Source organism: Notothenia rossii, assembly GCF_949606895.1.
Source record: "Notothenia rossii genome assembly, chromosome: 7".
NCBI lineage: Eukaryota > Metazoa > Chordata > Actinopteri > Perciformes > Nototheniidae > Notothenia > Notothenia rossii.
The window spans coordinates 72,582,122-72,601,319 of record NC_136905.1 but is presented as its reverse complement, the minus strand read 5'-3'; the positions used below and the strand labels follow the sequence as shown (position 1 = coordinate 72,601,319).

Genomic DNA, 19,198 nt, shown 5'->3' with positions numbered 1-19,198 from the left:
GGATCACAGAGACAATGTGTTGAATAGTACCAGGGTCTTTTTTTCGTGAAAAATATATCATCTTTAAGATACTGAAAATATTTGTAATTGGTTGACCCTAACCCTTTACTAGTCTTGAATGTTAAATTGCAGTTCAATTAATTCAGCATTTCTTTCTTTTGTTAAAAAAATACCTAAATGTATTTTGTGATAATATACATGTTATATTTATTCTATGTTTGATTAGTCTATATCACCCAGCCTTAATTGATTGCTTTATGTGTTGTTTGATTTGAACTCTAATCAAGCATGTTGATTTTAATGACGCACTGAAATCAACAGTGTAGTCTGCAATAGCTGTGTCTCCATGCATGCATTCACACACACAACCCTCATAATGATGCCTCCCACAACAGTCTGATGATGATGATCAAAAGTTTTCAAGGGGGTGGGGTTAATGGTTAATGGTTTTGGCCTTTATATATACATTCTATGGTTGGGCCATGGTACATAAATCCGTTGAGAAGTTCTGCACCTTTTTGATACAGGCCACTCTTTCTGCCACGCTTACTTTCTGCCAATTGGAATTAACACAAACACCAATTTTCACACCCTCTCAGTTAAAACTTTTTAAACATGCCAAAACACTGGTTTAGCACTTACTGAGTTCTTGTAGTTCTGTTTGAATCATGCATTTTGTCTGAGAATGTGTGACAAACAATGGAAGCAATCTTCACTCTTTATTTCACACACACACACACACACACACACACACACACACACACACACACACACACACACACACACACACACACACACACACACACACACACACACACACACACACACACACACACATAGCTTGCGTACAGGTACACACTCTGAATGTTGACTGTGTATTGATGCTAACCCTCTGAAACGGACAGAATGTGAATTAACAGCATCCTCCGAGAGGCTGACAAGTGCTACATTCCTAACATCCTATTACCGAGGGTAACCTGCTGCCACACTGCCACTGGGTCACTGGAGTTATGCACACACAATCACAAATTCACACACTCACATATACACACATATAAAGCCAAATGAACACATACAAATGATGAAAGATGCACACAGAAACACTGATCTGGACATGTGGGATTGTCACCTTCTGCCTGAGATTCCTGTTTTAGTGAGCTAGAGTGAGAAGGGCACTGCATAGAGGTGTGTGGAGGAAAAGAGATGCAGGGGGTGGACGAGAGGGCAGAATCACAAATTTGGCATGTCACATGGTCAAACAGAAAAGATTTACGACTGATCAGGTTCCACATCGGCAGCATGGTGTTGTGGCTTCAGAATGCCAGGTATGGGAGTGAGATCAGACTCCGGCTTTAGACTGTGCACCCTTTCTGGCCACTGCAGCCATGTGTGACTGGCTGAAGATGGCAGTATTATTGGGGTTTGGCGTAGTGAACACAGTATCTCTTTTTCAGGTCTTTGACATCTTCCTGTTTGGAAAGGTTAACATGCTACTAAAAGTGCAGATGTTACAATATAGGAACACGGATGGATCAACTGGTGCAGAAATCTGATCCAGGATTGTAGTGAAAACAAAAAGACAAAAAAATCAGTGTTCTGTGAAATTAGGTAAACCAAGGGTGCAACTTAAACAAAAATTAATTAGATTTCATGTCATTTGTTAGACACTTTTATCCAAAGCGACTTACATACATTCAGTACCGTGGACAATCCCCACAGGAGTAATTTAGGGTGAAGTGTCTTGACACAACGACATGCTGAATGCAGTTGGACTCGAACTCGCTATCCCCTGATTTGAAGTCCAGCACACTACCCACTGAGCCACAGCCTCCCTAATAATACAGTTGATCTTTCTTTCCCTCATTTCAGATCCCTCTCTGCAGTCAGAAGCTATGATTTACTTACCGGTGACATCATGGAGACCACAGCTATTTTTATTGGTCGGTAAATGGCCAGCTCTTCTCCGTGCTACGCCACCTGTCCAATCCGCACCAGTCAACAAGCCCCTGGGAAAGAAAGTCAAGCACCCAAAAATGATTGAGAGTTGAAAGGCGGAATATGATACATGCATACCATGCTACTGTTCTATGCATGTTGCACAGGTCAAATGTCTTTTCACTGCTACTGGGTTCCTATCCCTACTTGCTTGCATTATTCAAACGTGAGTACAGTCCACTTTTTCCTAATTAAACTCATACACAGCTATCTGGTTTTCAGTGTGTGTGTGTGTGTGTGTGTGTGTGTGTGTGTGTGTGTGTGTGTGTGTGTGTGTGTGTGTGTGTGTGTGTGTGTGTGTGTGTGTGTGTGTGTGTGTGTGTGTGTGTGTGTGTGTGTGTGTGTGTGTGTGTGTGTGTGTGTGTGTGTGTGTGTGTTTGTGTGTTTATGTGTATGTGTGTGTGTGTCTAAAGGTGGGGTTATTCCTAGCCGTGAGCCGTATGTTCTGAGGTGCAATTTAGTCACATGCCATTTGACCAACCCTTGGCCTTGAAAAATGATAAGTACAGTGGGGAGGGGGTCATCACCTAACCCCACTGCCCTGCATGATGTCAACTTTAGCACTAAAACAGATAATAAGACATGTATGTAATCACAGTGTTCATTCAGGGTTAAATCCAAATAATTTAAATGTCAGTTGGAAAAAGAAGCTATTAAGAAAAACTAGCATTACAAAGGTCTTTAGATCCAAATCAAATTAGACTTGGAGAGTCTAATGTATTCTTTTGTTATTTTATATCTGAAGGGTTTTTGAATTAGCAGGTATGGGATTAGGGCATTTATAAGTTATGCTTAAGTAACTGAGACAGTATCATATGGAGACACTTCTAATTAGTGCCAGCGTTGCCTTAGCTCAGATAGACACCAACAAAAGCACTTCATAAATGAATACTCTGTAAACTAAAATATAACACCCATGAAAGGATCTGCTGATAAAATGTATTTTTTCAGTGTGGTTCATAATAAGGGGAATAAAGGACAAGTTGCAGCTCACATAATCTACTCTTAACGTTAATTGCCTTAACAAAACCACAAATCAAAGACAGTGACTAGTAGTCCACCTTGTGGCAGCGGTATGAATGGCAAGTAAGGATTTATTGTAAAGAGCTCCTGAGGACAAGAAATATGTTCTGTGAAACAACGCTAGAGGACGCTAAAGGGTTGGAATAAGAAAAGAAAATAGCAAGAAGCTTTGCTGTCTTCCACAACTTTATTGAATGGGAAATATACCTTAAATGGTTATCAAGATGTTTGTTATTCCTTCAGTGAATAATAAGGTTGGTACATTTTTTTTTTTTTAAACGTTAACTGTTTATCTAAAAAATGAAAGTTTGTCCAGAACAAGTTAACAAGTCAATACATTCAACTAGTAACTATAGTCTTACCAACAATCGAAATAATTAAACTCTTGTATGAACAGCATTTCCTCAATATAAGTAGACATTATTTATGTCACAAGAAATTACATCAAAACAAAACAAAAAATAAAGAGCATAAAAGTATATTATTTCCAGCTCATAAAATGCGAGAAAACTGGATAATAGCTATTGCATCATAGTTTATTTCTTTTTATAAATGTATTTTTCCGTCCGATAAATTAGGGTTGATCCTAATCCCAATCAGGGTCCCAAACTCGATCTGGACAACTGCAGGTCTGTTTGAGAAAGCTAAATTAATCAAAAGTCCATCAGAAACCTTTTTATAGTAAAATAACTTTATAGTTTTTAATATTCTAATATGCTAAGCTCCCATATCGTATTACATTTAAGCATGAGGAGAAGTTTGTGTGGGAGTTGTATGACGTAGGCTATTTAATTATGTATTTTTTATTATTGAAATATTACTATTATTATTTGTATCTATTCTGAACTCATGACCTATATTATGTTTCTCTGAGGGTATATGGTAAACCGTTTAATATTATTAGACACACTGTCTCTAGTGAAACTCAATTTTCTGACGAATATAATTGATAAAATAACATTCCATAATCATGTTTAAATTGTGTTAAGTTAATCAATTAATAATTGTTTATTCAAGCATGTATTAGACTGTATTTTTATACTTAAATTGCCTATGTTATGCTATTTTTGTGCACACTCCATGTTAATAATATCCTACGTCTATATTTTGTTAGCTTTAATCGGCCCTCCATATTTGACAGACAGTCTTCTGATGTCTCATTATGTATATATTTAACTTTAAAGTTCTGCTTTTATTTTCTATTTTGTGATGTTTCTTATTGTATGTTTGTTTATTTTTCTACCATTTTTATTTTTAAAAAATATGCGCAATGCCACTGTTTTAACATGCTGCTGTGACGAAAACATTTCCCAATTTGGAATCAATAAAGTATTAGTATATCTTATCTTTATTTTTATGTGACAGGTAGTGAGATAAACCTGGCTCCTCCGCGCCATTGGGGGGCGCTTGTCTGCTGTAAATAAATGCCATCGTTGGTTGACGAGGGCGGCCCAGCCATGTTGAGGAGTCTGTCAAGCAAACTGCAGCCCGCCATTGTGTAGAAACCAGGCTCAATAGAGAGATTGGGGCGCTTGGGTGAAACTCTTTAATATCTGGACCAATTCCGCACCCTGTCGCTTTATTTAGGAGTAAATACAATTACGCAGGCTCCGGGGGGGAAAGACATGTCAGCCAGCAGCCTTTTTGAACAGGTAAAGAGAGGAATTTTCTGAACATTTACGAGGGCCATATTTCTCAGCATCGCGACGGCTAGCTCGGATAGCTTAGCTCAGAGGCAGCGGCTGTGGCTCAGTAGTTCAGTAGGCCTGACCACCTGCTAAAGGAACTGACTGCTGAAAATATATCTCTTCATCTATTTTTCCCCTTCCTCTCTTCTCATAAATCAAACCTTCATGAATCACCTGGACCCAATCCAGAGACCGAAAGGCCAAGCTAATAAAGGTAAGGACAGATATTGTCTAACATTATGGCTCTGAAGCTGAGTGAATGCGGATCTTTTTACGTGCGGTGCGCTTTGAAAATCTTACGTGCGCGGATGCGATAGCTTGTCTCCTAGCTGCTTTGGAAATAGGCCTGCCTGATTAAGTTAGTACTATTTTTGACGATAGGTTTTAAAGGAGTGTTTTTAGGCCCTTTTTAATCGCTATACGTGAGCGTTCTAACATCCCTGAAATGGCTGTTGTAGGGTTAGCATTAGCTATCTCTTGACAAGCTAACTTTAAATGGCAACATGATACACATCAGCATCCTTTTCCTGGTTGAACTTGCAACGCATTTTATGGCACTGACAGATGCGAGCATAAACGCTTATTGCTCAGCATCTCTTTATATTGTTTCCTGTCAAACATGTTTGCAGTGTTAAGCTACAGGTGCCTTCCTTTCACACTGGCTACTCGGCTAATGTTAGCAAAGTCCGTCATGTTGAAAGGACTCTTGGCGCTCGTTAACATGGAGACGCTGCGCACTGCATGCAGCTAACACACAGCTAGCATGCTTACGATAGCACGTAGCGAAGTAAACCCAAATGACACGTCTTCCGAGCTGGGCTTCGTGTGTCCAAATGGGCCTAACTTTCCCGTTACAATGTTGTTAATATTGTGGTGTAATTTAGTATGTATTTAATAATCTCTTAGGGTTATGATTAACATGTTCCCAAGGTTTGAAATGCTGTGAGTCCCATGTCACCCAACACAGCATCACCAGCCCTCCGAAACTTGTGAAAACAAACCACAGAACACGTGTCCACCTGCTAAATAAGCATCAAATCTGCTTTTAAACAGATCAATAAGGCCATACCCTATCGTAATTATCAATGTGTCTGTTTTATGAGAATCCAAATGTTGTGTTATATTGGTAGTATGAAACCAGTGCCAAGTGTTTTCACTTCTTAACCGTGGGTGATTCATATATGCAGGACTATTAAGTGTAATCTGGAGTTTAGTATCTGATTTATTATCAAGCCAATCTAAGTGGTGTTTCGTGTGTTGCTAATCAATAATTGCAAGGAGTGGTTGTGTTATGTAACAAGTAGTGAGGATTTGAATGTGAAATGTGCAGATAAGATCTCTCACCACTCACATTTCTTGATCACACAAACCTGTATCCTCTGTTTACATCAGTGTTGTTTTCTTTTCAGTGCAAAACGGAGCTGTGACCCAAAAGGATACTTTGAATGACGATGAGTTTGAGCCTTACCTGAATACTCAGGCCAGACAGGTAATTATTTATGGACCGATGTATGAAAACAGGTGCTTGCTTCTCAGTTAACCCACTGTCATTATCGGAGAGTACCATCAAAATTAGTGTTAAAGCAGGAAATCGTTTTTTTATTATCTCTCTGTATAATCACGGTGGAACTCATGGATTAAAAATAAACTGGTTAAACTAGACTTGAAGTGTTTTGATTAGTTTATAGCCTGAATCAGAATTGCCTTCACGGGCCAAGTAGGTGTACACATTCAAGGAAATTGGCTCAAGTGGTTTGCATTAGTTTGTATGCATACAAATCTTTCGTAAACAAAGCTGTGCAAAGATAAAAAAAGATAGACGGGGCATTTATGTACACATGTGTAAAATGTTGTAAAAGCTGTATTAGTAGTTAACAGTAATAACAGCCTTATCTTTAATACCTTAAAATGTACCGCATAAATGATTGCTACTTTTGCTTATCAATATTTCAGTTGACAGAAGACTGACTTTCTGAAGTGGTCTGTAGAGGAAAAAGAATGAAGCCTGAATATGCCTCCTATCAGATTAATGCAGTCCTTGTGTTAAAAAGACTGTTACACTTTTTCTTTAGTGTATACTACATTGCTTTGCATGTACAGATCAGGTAGGCTGAAATGCGGAGGGATACCATGATAGCCTCATTGTTCTGTACTTATGAAAATAATATTCACATTCAATGCATTTGCTCATCCTTTATCTAACTTTTTCAAGTTATAAGAAAAATATGTAGACATATTAAAAAGAAAATTATCTTAACAATAAATGTTGTTCAATAATATTCAATTATCAATTAAGTTAAGTATGTTTAAAAAGTACATTTTGTTATATTGCACTATTGGTCCCTAAAACAATTTTGTTTTTCCATTTAGAACAATGCCTATACGGCCATGTCGGACTCGTACATGCCCAGCTACTACAGCCCCTCCATAGGATTTTCCTACTCCTTAAATGAGGCAGCATGGTCCACAGGTGGGGACCCTCCAATGCCTTACCTGGCCTCCTATGGACAGTTGAGCAATGGGGAGCCCCATTACCTCCCGGACGCTATGTTTGGCCAGCCAGGCCCCCTGGGGAACAACCCTTTCCTGGGTCAGCACGGTTTCAACTTCTTCCCCAGTGGCATCGACTTCTCAGCATGGGGCAATAACAGCTCTCAGGGACAGTCGGGGACACCGCAGAGCTCTGGCTACAACAGCAACTATGCCTATGCTCCCAGCTCACTCGGGGGTGCCATGATCGATGGACAGTCCCCGTTTGCGCCTGCTGCCAATGAGCCGCTGAACAAGGCGCCTGGTATGAACAGCCTTGACCAGGGCATGGTAGGGCTTAAGATCGGTGGTGCGGCTCCTGGTGGTAATGGGGACATGGCCCCTAAGGTGGTTGGCTCTGTCTTACCTGGTGGGGGTCCCCTTGGCCCTGTATCATCTGTAGGACCTCCCAGCATGCCTCCTGTCTCAATTGCCCCTGCCAAGCCTGCCTCCTGGGCCGATATTGCCAGCAAGCCAGCCAAGCCTCAACCCAAGCTGAAAACCAAGGGTGGCATGGCTGGTGCCAATTTGCCTCCTCCGCCCATTAAACACAACATGGACATCGGCACTTGGGACAACAAGGGGAACATGCCTAAAGCTGCCACCCCTCAGCAGGTGCCACCTATTCCCAGCAATGGACAGCCGCCCAATCAGGCTTCACCACAGCCTGGAGCTACTTCTGTAGGGAACCCTCAAATGCCCCTCAGCAATGGACAGATGGTACCTGCTGTTTCCCAGATGGGGCAGCATCAGCTTCCACCCACCGGACAACCAGGTATGGCTCAAATGGCCCAGCCCCCTCTCTCCCAGGGTCCTCCTCCAAACCAACAACAGCAACCTTCTCAACCTACTCGTTGGGTCCCTCCACGGAACCTAGCCAATAGGTTTGGGGATGGCAGTGGGGGTGGTACAGGCCAATCCCCTCCCACTTCATCTGGTGTGGGTGTGGTTCCTGGGGTTCCTTCCGAGCCTCACCCAGTCTTAGAAAAGTTGCGCATGGTCAACAGTTATAATCCCAAGGACTTTGACTGGAATCCCAAGGCGGGCAGGGTGTTTATCATCAAGAGCTACTCCGAGGACGACATCCACCGATCCATCAAGTACAACATCTGGTGCAGCACGGAGCACGGCAACAAGAGGCTTGATGCAGCGTACCGCTCAATGGGTGGCAAAGGGCCGCTGTATCTTCTGTTCAGTGTCAATGGGAGTGGTCACTTCTGTGGCGTAGCAGAGATGCGCTCGCCCGTGGACTATAACACGTCTGCTGGCGTGTGGTCACAGGACAAGTGGAAGGGTCGTTTTGATGTGCGCTGGGTCTTTGTTAAGGACGTTCCCAACAGTCAGCTGCGGCACATTCGGCTGGAGAACAACGAAAACAAGCCAGTGACCAACTCTCGAGACACACAGGAGGTACCACTGGACAAGGCCAGGCAGGTGCTTAAGATCATCGCTGGATATAAACACACCACTTCCATCTTCGATGACTTTTCTCACTACGAGAAGCGTCAGGAGGAGGAAGAGTGTGTGAAAAAGGTAACACAGTTACTGTTGAATACAGTGAATGATAACACTGATGAAAGAGTGCTTTGCTTTAAGTTGAAAATGGTGCTGTATATGAAGCTGGTTTGGATGTGTGTGTGTGTGCATGTACAACCTTTCCTGATGTATCACAAAGAAATCCAGAAAGAATTAACAGCTGGATTGATCATTGGGATTATACACAGTGGGATATTTTGTTTTTGCTTCAGTTTTACTGTGGTGTTTTGTGTTTTACCTGTTACATTGCTTTTGATTTAAAAGAGAACAACGATGAATGAACACTAGAAAATGATTTATAGTATACTCACTGATTATAATTCTATCTATTCAGTTTATTACATGAGAACATATCTGAAATTGATATTTAGTGGATAGTGTTATGTTTTAGTGCTCCCTTTTTTATACTCTGATCAGGATTATCTGTTGTGTCAACGCATAGCCAGTTCTGCAGCTTTCTGAATATGTGACATGTATTTTCTATTTTGGTATCGGGGGGGGGAAATCTGTTAATTAGATTTTGTGTTGGACTGCGACCATCAACATGGTGAACACAAAAAGAAGAGTAAATATATGTATAGCATCTAATATAATGTAGGTATACTTGTATGCATTTCTTATTGTAAAAAGTTCATGTTTTCTGCGGCTTTGGGTTCCTGCACAGCTGTATAATGTTTTCCATTCTGTTTACTTGATGGGGACACATTTAAGGGCAACGTATGTCAAGGCAAAAATAATATTAGCTTGCCTTGTTTGACACAACTGCTCATTACCTTAATAACCTTTATTTGTTTACTTGCTATTACATTTTTTATGATGTAGATGTAGAAAGCTTTATCTTCCAGTGTGTTTGAAGTGTATTGCTTAAAGGCAACTCCTCAAAATGTATTATACAGAAGCTTCAGAACAAATTCATTTTAAAATATTCAGTTCAAATTCCATATTCTGTTAGGAAGACTGACTTATCTGCTCGCTCAATGGCGAGCAAGACATCTGTAAACGAATGAATGTAGAAACTACAGTTGACATTATTATTATTTTGCATCTCTATTCAGGTATTCATTCAAGAAATGTGAGAAATTGTGGCTATCGGAGGCATATGCATGTTTTCCAAAACGAGTGACTTGTATGTCTTAAGCGCTGTTATATTATCAACACCCAGAACCTTAAGTGACCGGATATTTGAAAGCATAGTGTAATAGCTCTCTTAGTGTTTGCAATTTCAAAAAACCTCCTAACTCATTTAACTTCAAGTTAAATATATGTTTAGTTGCTTCAGGTTAATGTTTGTTAAAAGGTATTCAGTTTTAAGATTCGGCGTGAGACAGACATGTCTGTAGGCAGAGTGTATCTCTATCATCTCTATTTCTAGCTTTTCATCATGATAAATGCAAAGCTTCCAGATTTGTATCAAAACCTTCTGATGTTCTAGAGAGTTTGATAGCAATCTTTCTGGTAACATTTGAGGACAAGATCTGATTTGAAGTAAAGTGACATGTGTGTTTCAGTTATGCTCAGTTTTCACTCCTCTGTGTGTGACAGGTGGAGGTCCAAGGCACTGAGCCATATCCCAGCAACCCCAGCAACCCCAGCAACAGGAGTCATTACAGGCTGCAGGTAACTTTTCTCATCTCTCACGTTATGTAGAAGTATATCATTGTTATTTAGCATCTTGATGGACACTGCTTGAAATCTTCTCAAATGAAGTTGTTGGTGATGATTGTTGATCAGAATTTCACCTCTATGTCTTACTATATTTTCATTAAAAGTTGGGCAGCTATTGCAAAAAGTATTTTAATGATGAACAAATAAAGTGAAAGTGCTAAGAGTGGCACATCTGGCTTCATCAAAGAATGAACTTGTAGGCATCCTGGACGAATGTGGTATGAAAATACAAGTATTTGTAATATTGTTTGTAACTTGTCGTATTTTTATTTGTGTTTTTTAGGAGCGCCAAGGACGAGTGAAGTAACAGTTGGTGCTCTGGTGCAAAAGACTGCAATGGCCCCCCCTAAAGCCCTGTCTACCCCATTACATCATCACATCCAGATCTCTAAGAAATTCTAATAGGGGTGAAGAATTAACCGAGGACAAAAAAACTAAATGAAGACTTTCTTGATTTCTTTTGACTTTAAAGACTTACTTCGAACTTGTAGTAAAAGAAAAGGAAACGATTATTCATAGGACTACAACTTAATGCATAGCATCCTTAGGTGAAATCTTTTTTTGCCCCACCCCATTCCACTACATATGCTTTTCCCTTGTATGCTGCTTTCTCCTTTTAAAATGAAAGGATCATCCTCTGTTTTTATGGTCCAAGAGCAAGTCTGTAATTCTCAACAACAAACACACAAATCCAATAGAAATGTGTAGTGTTGGCTTATACTAGTGTCCCAAAGTCCAGAATGGGAAGTTTGTCTCATTTTCTTTGTAACAACCCCACGCTCACGCTCCTTTCTTCTGAGAATGCTCACTTCTTCAACCAGGACCGTGTGGAGTTTCCTCTTCAGTGGATTTTCATCGTAGAGGGGTGTCAACTACGCCTGCTCCAAAATCTTGTTTCGTACATGCTTGCCATGTTTTTGTTTGAGAGGTCTGCAAATTTTCACAATGGCCCTCCTATTTTCTTTTTGCATGTGTTGGATGGAGTGTGTGGGGAAGGTAGAGTATGGAGGATCTGGAGAGGAAGAAGAGGGAATGGGGGTCAATAGTTTGAAAGCAGAAGAAATGTTAAGTTGATGAGCATTGCTCAGTGTATGATTTTATGGTCTAAAAGAATTGGAGCCCTCTGTTAACAGTCTTCATTGGACTTTATTTACCCTCGATTTCATTCTCTTGGACAAGTTGATTCATCGTTGCTATGGGCTGCTTTCTTTTTTGTTTTCTCTCCTTCCTCTGTTTTCTAAAGACAGTGATGCGAGTGGCCTTGCCCCCACTCTTTCTATTAATCAGTTCCAAAGTAATAAATGTGGTATATTCAGCAGAACTGGTGTGAATTCCCCTTGTTTGACTGTAAAGCAATTTTGTCATGCAGCGTGTCTGTGCATTTTCATTCATTTCTTTTCCCACATGGGTATATGAATGTTTTTCTGCCTACCTTAATACTCGCCCCGTCCACGCCCCATCCTGACTTCTATTTCTACCTGCATTTCTTGCCTCTGTTTTCCAAACCCACCCCTTTCCTCCTCACACTCCCATTTCTCACTGCTCAGCCACCCATGCATACTATAATATCACGTCAGCTTCCACCATTTTCAGAATGTCATTGTTGGTGAGTAAAAAAATCGCAAAGGTCCTCTTTCAGAACTACTGGCTTTTATTTGTGGCATAATAAAGATGCTCCACAAAGTGGTGTGTGGGTTTTCCTCATTACATAGATTGTTTTTCTTCAGTCACATGAATGGGCTATTATACCTGTCTACCTGTGTTGTATGCCCTGAACATAAACCCGTTTTGATGTCCTGAACAAGTAAATCTGTTTTACCATGCTGTACTTAATTTGTTTTGTAGTACTACACCACCTCATGAATTAAGTTGTGTACATAGGGAACTATGCTATTTATATATCCGAGTAATAGTAAATTCCGAAAGTTGTCATAATGTGCTGCAAGCGGGAAAAGTGTAAATGCTTATATTATACGATATTGTATACCTGTCTGTGTTCTTATTATACATCCATGGCGTGTGTGTGGGCTGCAATCCGCCATTTTCTTTCCTCTTCGGTGAAGTTGTACTGTTCACAACAGCCACAAGAGGGAGACACAGCATCATTTACTGCGGTGATTTTCTGTCCTGTCGAGAGGACTTCAGCCGGGGTACCATCACCAGGCCTCCGGTAGGCTACACACGGCAAATAAGTATGTTTTAGTATCTTATTTATTGTTTTTTCCCCTCTAAAGCTGCCTCTTATCGACACTAGAAATGTAATCAAATATGTCTTAGTACAAAAGTGATAAGCTGGGTATTTTTAACTTGTTACTTTGTTATTGATTGATTGGTTGATGTGGCATTTTAGTGCAGACCCTTATGAAACTCACCATGGAGGAAATGTAATTAATTTCGGATTTACTTAACCATAACATTGACCCCATATCTAAACGTGTAAACATACAACCAACCTTCTTAAAGTTGAAAGGACCTTACTATCGACGATTCTCATTTAAAGCTGTGTGGTGTTAGGAGTGTTTACATTGTTTGCGAGCATTACAGATTATAATACAGGCTATAAACTGTATACAAATCCTATCCATGATATGAATCTAGACTACAAGTTAAAGATGTAGGAAATAAATGCGCAAGGCTCTAGATGCATTATCAACATTTTGAATAATTCGAGAATCTGCTATAAAGCAGAGACTACAAATATTGCACTATCCCAAAATGGTGTCTGCCTTTTAACTCTGTAGCTATTCTGCGTTCTTATTATACATCCATGATTCTGCCCGGTGAGCCTACTATGTAAAGCTAGTGGAACAAGGCCTTTATAACCAAAGGCAGCATACACAACGATGACCTTAATATATTTTTGCTCGACGGAGTATAACAAAGAAAGTCCTTTATGAAAAGCAATTATTTTGCTGGTGATGTTCTGAGGGTAAAACGAGCCAGCATCACTCAGCTTTTTTTGTAGCTGAAGCGCAGGTCTGGAAGGTGTGTGTGTGTGTGTGTGTGTGTGTGTGTGTGTGTGTGTGTGTGTGTGTGTGTGTGTGTGTGTGTGTGTGTGTGTGTGTGTGTGTGCGTGTGTGCGTGCGCGCGTGCGCGTGCGCGCGCGCGCGCTTGAGGTTGTCGAGAGGGGGGGGGGGGGGGTCGACGGCACGTGTCGTGTCTGCGTTGAGGGTGCGTGGCAAACACACTGCCTGCCTCGAGGGGATCTCCTGTGACCCTTATCTGCGCGTCTCTGGGGACGCCTTTCAGCCCCTCCTGGGATGCAAATGAACGGCCATAAAAGAGAGGCAGATACAGCCACCGAGACGATGGAGGAGAAGAAAGGGAAATGGGACCATGGGGAGAAAGTGGAGGAGGAGGTGGGGGGTTGAAGGCGAAGAAGAAGAGGAGGTCAGCAATCACATCTCAGAACTCACATCAAGCTAAAGAGGAGATGGAGAAACAAAATAAGTTGCCCTGCAGTGGTGACAGGAGAATTCCTGTGTGTGTGTGTGTGTGTGTGTGTGTGTGTGTGTGTGTGTGTGTGTGTGTGTGTGTGTGTGTGTGTGTGTGTGTGTGTGTGTGTGTGTGTGTGTGTGTGTGTGTGTGTGTGTGTGTGTGTGTGTGTGTGTGTGTGTGTGTGTGTGTGTGTGTGTGTATATATATATCGAATGAGGAGTTTCTTCCTCATGCAGTCAGTAGGCTGTCCTTCAGTATAGTCCATTACTGAATATTTGAGAAAAAGAAAAAAAAAATGCCTGAAACTGTTCCTGGGTATCCTTTTTTGAACTCAATTATGATGTTTTACTTATTTAGCTTTTTAAATATTACACTTATTGACCTTGCATTTCTCTAATCCTATAAGGGAAATATTTAAAATGTTTATTGTCACATATTGTCACATATTGTCATATTGCGTTGTGTCTGTGGGTTCATATCACACTGCAAGGTCATGGTTCTGCTTTATTTCCCCCCTCATTATCATAAGGCATCCATCTCTTTCTTTCATTAGTGACGCTTCACCATGTCGCCAACCCAACCTGTTTTTACATGACTAAATTAGATTTCTTCTCACTTTTCTGGGGGTTCTGTTTCTGAAAGCCTGTCTCTAGATAGAATACAATAGAAAAACAATCTAAAGATTTAAAATGCAGCTGCATATATCATGTCACTTCATACCTTCGGAATTACTAATAGCAGCTTCTGTAGGTTCCCTTTATTTTTCATTTTTGACATGGACAAAAAAGCCCCTTTAACATTATCGGCCTTTAATTCCACGCTTGTCACCAATTTATCAACATTATTTTTGCATCAAAACGAAAAGCAGTTGGACCTTAAGAAAAGGCTATTAGAGAATTGTATATTTCATGATGAGTGTTTTTAGCACGTGAGGGGGCTTGCATGGGGTCACCTGCTCACTATCTCCAGTTGTCCTGCATTGCTGACATATTGAGTATTCTCCCCTCATTTCTCTTAGTGTCCCTCTATTGAGAGTTTTGCAAATGCATAATGTGTCACAAGGCGAAGGGGCCTGAACACAGTCGATGACCTCTGTCTCAACATATGTGGCACACTTGCCCTCTGCACTTATTGTGTGGGGATGACAGGCGATGAAATGTCATCCAATGGTATATAAAAACTGAAAAACGCATACGGGTCTAAAGAGGCAGGATACTCTCGGGGGAAATGCCGTTTGTGTTGTATTAAAAACACACAAATTCATTTTTAAAAAAAAATACTATTGTTAAAGATTTTAGAATTAAGCGCTAAGCGAAATAAAACCAAAAAGTCTGACAAAAAAACGCAATTTTTGTTTTGTTTTGCATATTCGGGCTCTACCATCTAAGATGTAGGTCAACCTACATCTCTATGGCCTACAGCGATTTACAGCTTGAATCATTTGATGCAGCTCTGTGATTATATGAGTAGAAATGAAGCTCATTATTTAAATCACATTATGTGCTTTGGGCCTTTTTTCCTTGATAAGAAACACTAGATAGTACAAATAAAAATGTAGTCGATGAAGTCACTTCTTTATTGAGAGTTTTTGCAGGACAATTATACAAACAAATGTGTGATATCGAAACCCAAAAATAAGACCTTTTTTATTTAATATATAATTTCAATGAAAGTGCATAGCCACGGTATTGAGGGTCATGGTAATGTGTTCAGTTGAACTAAAAATAATTCAGGAGGTTATTTCTGTTTATAAGTCCTAGAACAGCACATCATGCTCTTATGGCATTATCACCCTGTTTTTCCATCTCCCTCTCTTACAGGGCAAGGGCACACTCATGCGTTAACACACAGACCTTTGAAGTGGCCCTCTGTCACCACATGGCGAATCCTCCTGGTGTGATCCCTCTGTCCATTTGGCCACCGGTAGGCTGCCTGTCTGTTCTATCATTATGGAAACCAGTATATCACCGCGACTTGTGTCTAGTGATTCTGCTGTACTTAGCCCTACTATGTTGGCTGTGCTTCCCTCCTGTAGATTACTCTGGCTTGCATTACCTGATCTGTGCACATGTCTTAGGGTCACGGCTCTGTAACCTCTTTGCTTAATGCTTCTTCCCCTGCGTCTCTGTGACTATTAATGTCATGGCTTGTTAATCTCATAGGATTGTAGCGAGCGTCCATCTGTGCCGTTCACAGGCTTTTTCGCTGGTCTCTCTCAGGTAAGCGAAGACTGTGGCTTCTCTCTTGGCATTCACCGCGTGCCTTAATTGTATTGAAATTAAATCAAGGTCCACTGTGAACACAAAGAGCTCAAAGCCAAACTTCCCTGAAATGTTTTCCAGCTTGTAGCAACACTTTACGTCTTTTGTACTCACATTCTGCAGCAATTTTCAACATGCACACAATTTGCTAAACACTGTCTGTCACAACCTTAGAGGTACATCCTCATGTTGTATTGTGTCCGTCCATCCCTGCTTGACTTTCTTTTTCCTTTCTCCTCACCTGTGATCTCTCCTCACTGTGGGCTCAGAGGCGGCTATGCAGTCCTTTCACACGTCAAAGTACATTGCATGCTAATCTCACACCAGCATTTCTATACACACAATACAGGGGGAAAAAAAAAACATACATGATAACAGCCAATGACATTGTGATTCCAGCCCAGCGTGCACAAATACATGCATGCATTTGTGGATGTTAAAGGAAGGGTTTCCAGCAACAACATGTGAAAGGAAATACATTTAGTGAGCATTAAATAGCATTTGTATCATTCCGGCATTCTCTGTATACACACAACATGATTAAAAACCACCACAGAGAGAGCGCAGAGAAACAGGGAGTGAGATGGAGCGAGCGAGCGAAGCTACCTTTGTTGCACCATAAAGAGAGCAGCAGCCCAGCTACCTGACTGCTACCATTCCTGCAGACCATCTTCCCCTCAGAGCAAAACAAAGGATGACGACTCGATATGTATGAGTACACAGTGCGATGCGCAGCTATGCCTTATCCTTACCATACCACTGCCTCCGCTGCTCCTGGTAAAGAGCTTGGTATGGTTTAATCAGACCAAGCAGTTCTTCATTACACTTGGTAAAGCTGTGTCGTTATCTCCCCCTTACCCTCCCTCTCTCCCTCCCTCCTACTCTCCATCTCTTCTCTACTGTTCTCTCTCTCTCTCTGTGCACTCTGCGCATGTAACCATAGCCATGTACAGGCTGCTAAACAGGATCTAAATAACAACAGGCTCCATCCTCTGATTAATAGCTACATAAACAAATAATTTAGCAAAGAGTAAATACTGATTTTTAAAAAAGTAAAAAGAGAAGGAATTTAGCTTCAACAGTTACGTTTAAAAAAAACCTTCCTTACTAATGCGTTCAATGCCTGTTTATATTTTCCTATAGAACACTACTGTAGCACAAGCAGATTTGCGTTTGCTCAGATCAAACACATCGTTTCTCTCTAAAGACGAGGCAAAAATTGCACAGGAGCTGCAGAGTATTTCCTCCTCCAGGTCCTCGGTCCTGGTTTTCTTGTTGCTGTAGTTGTAGCTGTGACTGCGCTCCATCCTGTGAAGGTCCTTGTGGGTTAGAAAGAGCAGGGTGCAGGCACACAGGGGTTTTGGGATGGCGGACAAGGGAGCTGAAGGGACGGGAGGCAGGCAGGCAGGTGTCACGCATGCAGTCAGGGGATAGAGGAGAGAGGGTAGCAAAAAAAAAAAGAAACTCAGCTAAATTCTACCCAGTCACCACCTTTTGGAGAAAAAAAATCCATTTTGATCTGCTCAAGACAAAACCAAAAAGGAAGACAAAAAGTCCAAGATGGTAAATATACATATATAAGCCAGGAAGGTATATATGTATAAGGATCCAAGGGAGAAGGAGAAGGACAGAGATAAGGGATGGACGAACGAGGAGGAACAGGCAACTGGCTCTCACACAGACACACTGCGCCGAGGAGAACGCACAGGCTTCAATTTATGCTTTCTGGTCGACACCACCCCCCACCTTACACGCACGCACACACACATGCAAATACACACACACACACACACTCACTTGGAGCGTCCCGCCCCTATCTGCCCCTGTCCCTGTCCTGTCCCGTACTGGATGCGTGGCCCAGCTGATCAGTGCAGAGGGATTAGCCAACGGGGCCAGCTGGCAGGGATTACACAGGCAAAGTGGGGGAGGTGTGTTTGGGGGGGGGGGGACGAGGGGTGAGGAGGGTAGGCCTAATACTGTGGGGGTGGGGGGATGGGAGGCCCTGTCTTGTCCTGCACACATACACACACACACACACACACACACACACACACACACACACACACACACACACACACACACACACACACACAGATGTGCATGTAGACACTCACACATTTTGTTCACATGTGCAACACACACATTTCATGCACATGCACATATGTGTCATGCACCGGTGCCTGAAACGCTTTACAAATATGGCTCTGCGATTCAGAGTTGCAGCCAGGCGGCAACGCATGTGCTGCATCCTCCCGCCCGGCGACGCTCAGTGTTGATAAATGTATGTAAATGTGCATGAGGCAGCAGGGGGATGGATGGAGGATGGGGGGCCGAGGTAGGGAGGGAACCCCACGGGAGAGCGGGGGCCAGGCTGACAATGCAAGGCTTTGACCCTTGACCCCTCTCCGCTCCATCATCCTCGGCCATCAGCTGATCCCGCATAATGGACAGCCACAGTAACACCCCCCTCCTGTCCTCTTTTCCCCTTGTCATACAAACACACACACACAGAGGCTCGTCCACTAACAGCGCTGAATATAACAAGGCCCGACTCACCTTCTTTTTTTTTTTTTTCTCGCCATTCCATTTCCATCTCTCGCTCCCTGCAGCCCCTCCATTGCTCTCTCACGTCTCATGCCTCACTTCACCACTTAGCTCGCTCCGAAATCCTCGCTCCTAATCTTTCCTATTATTTTGAAATGTGTCGACATCTACAACTGTCATATCTGTGCAGGAAGAGATCCCTTCTGTATCACTATGTAATTTGTATGTGTTCATGTTTTGACTGGTCCCATTGTATTGAAACATCTTTGGTTATATTGGCTGTCAGCCTTCATTTTACATTTTCTTTTAGAACTGCAATATGCCACACCGATCCTTACATCCGCAGTCCTGCATGTACAAGTTCAGGCAATGACATTTTACACGGGATTTTAAATAAATCTCTCTCTTCATCAATGTTTCTATTAAATCGATGTGCTTGTAAATAATTCTTTGATGAAGAGAACCCTCAAATTAGGCAAAACATTTGGAGGTGATTATTCTTTTTTGTGATGGCAAATA

At 41.7% G+C, this 19,198-nt stretch overlaps 2 protein-coding genes across 2 annotated transcripts in view; both read left to right on the top strand.

Annotated features, from left to right (window-relative positions):
- The first annotated feature begins 4,437 nt into the window (after positions 1 to 4,437).
- ythdf2 (YTH N6-methyladenosine RNA binding protein F2) lies at positions 4,438 to 11,757 on the top strand. Its single transcript, XM_079693838.1, has 6 exons — positions 4,438 to 4,670; positions 4,896 to 4,920; positions 6,116 to 6,195; positions 7,077 to 8,768; positions 10,314 to 10,388; positions 10,720 to 11,757. The coding sequence occupies exons 1-6, from the start codon at positions 4,644 to 4,646 to the stop codon at positions 10,741 to 10,743; spliced, it is 1,923 nt and encodes a 640-aa protein (XP_079549964.1). The 5' UTR covers positions 4,438 to 4,643; the 3' UTR covers positions 10,744 to 11,757.
- A 502-nt stretch (positions 11,758 to 12,259) lies between these two features.
- msrab (methionine sulfoxide reductase Ab) overlaps positions 12,260 to 19,198 on the top strand; it is a 48,007-nt gene continuing 41,068 nt past the window's right edge. Inside the window, exon 1 of the mRNA XM_079693840.1 lies at positions 12,260 to 12,628. Within this exon, the coding sequence (XP_079549966.1) occupies positions 12,397 to 12,628 (232 nt within the window). The 5' untranslated portion in view covers positions 12,260 to 12,396. The remainder of the gene's footprint in view (positions 12,629 to 19,198) is intronic.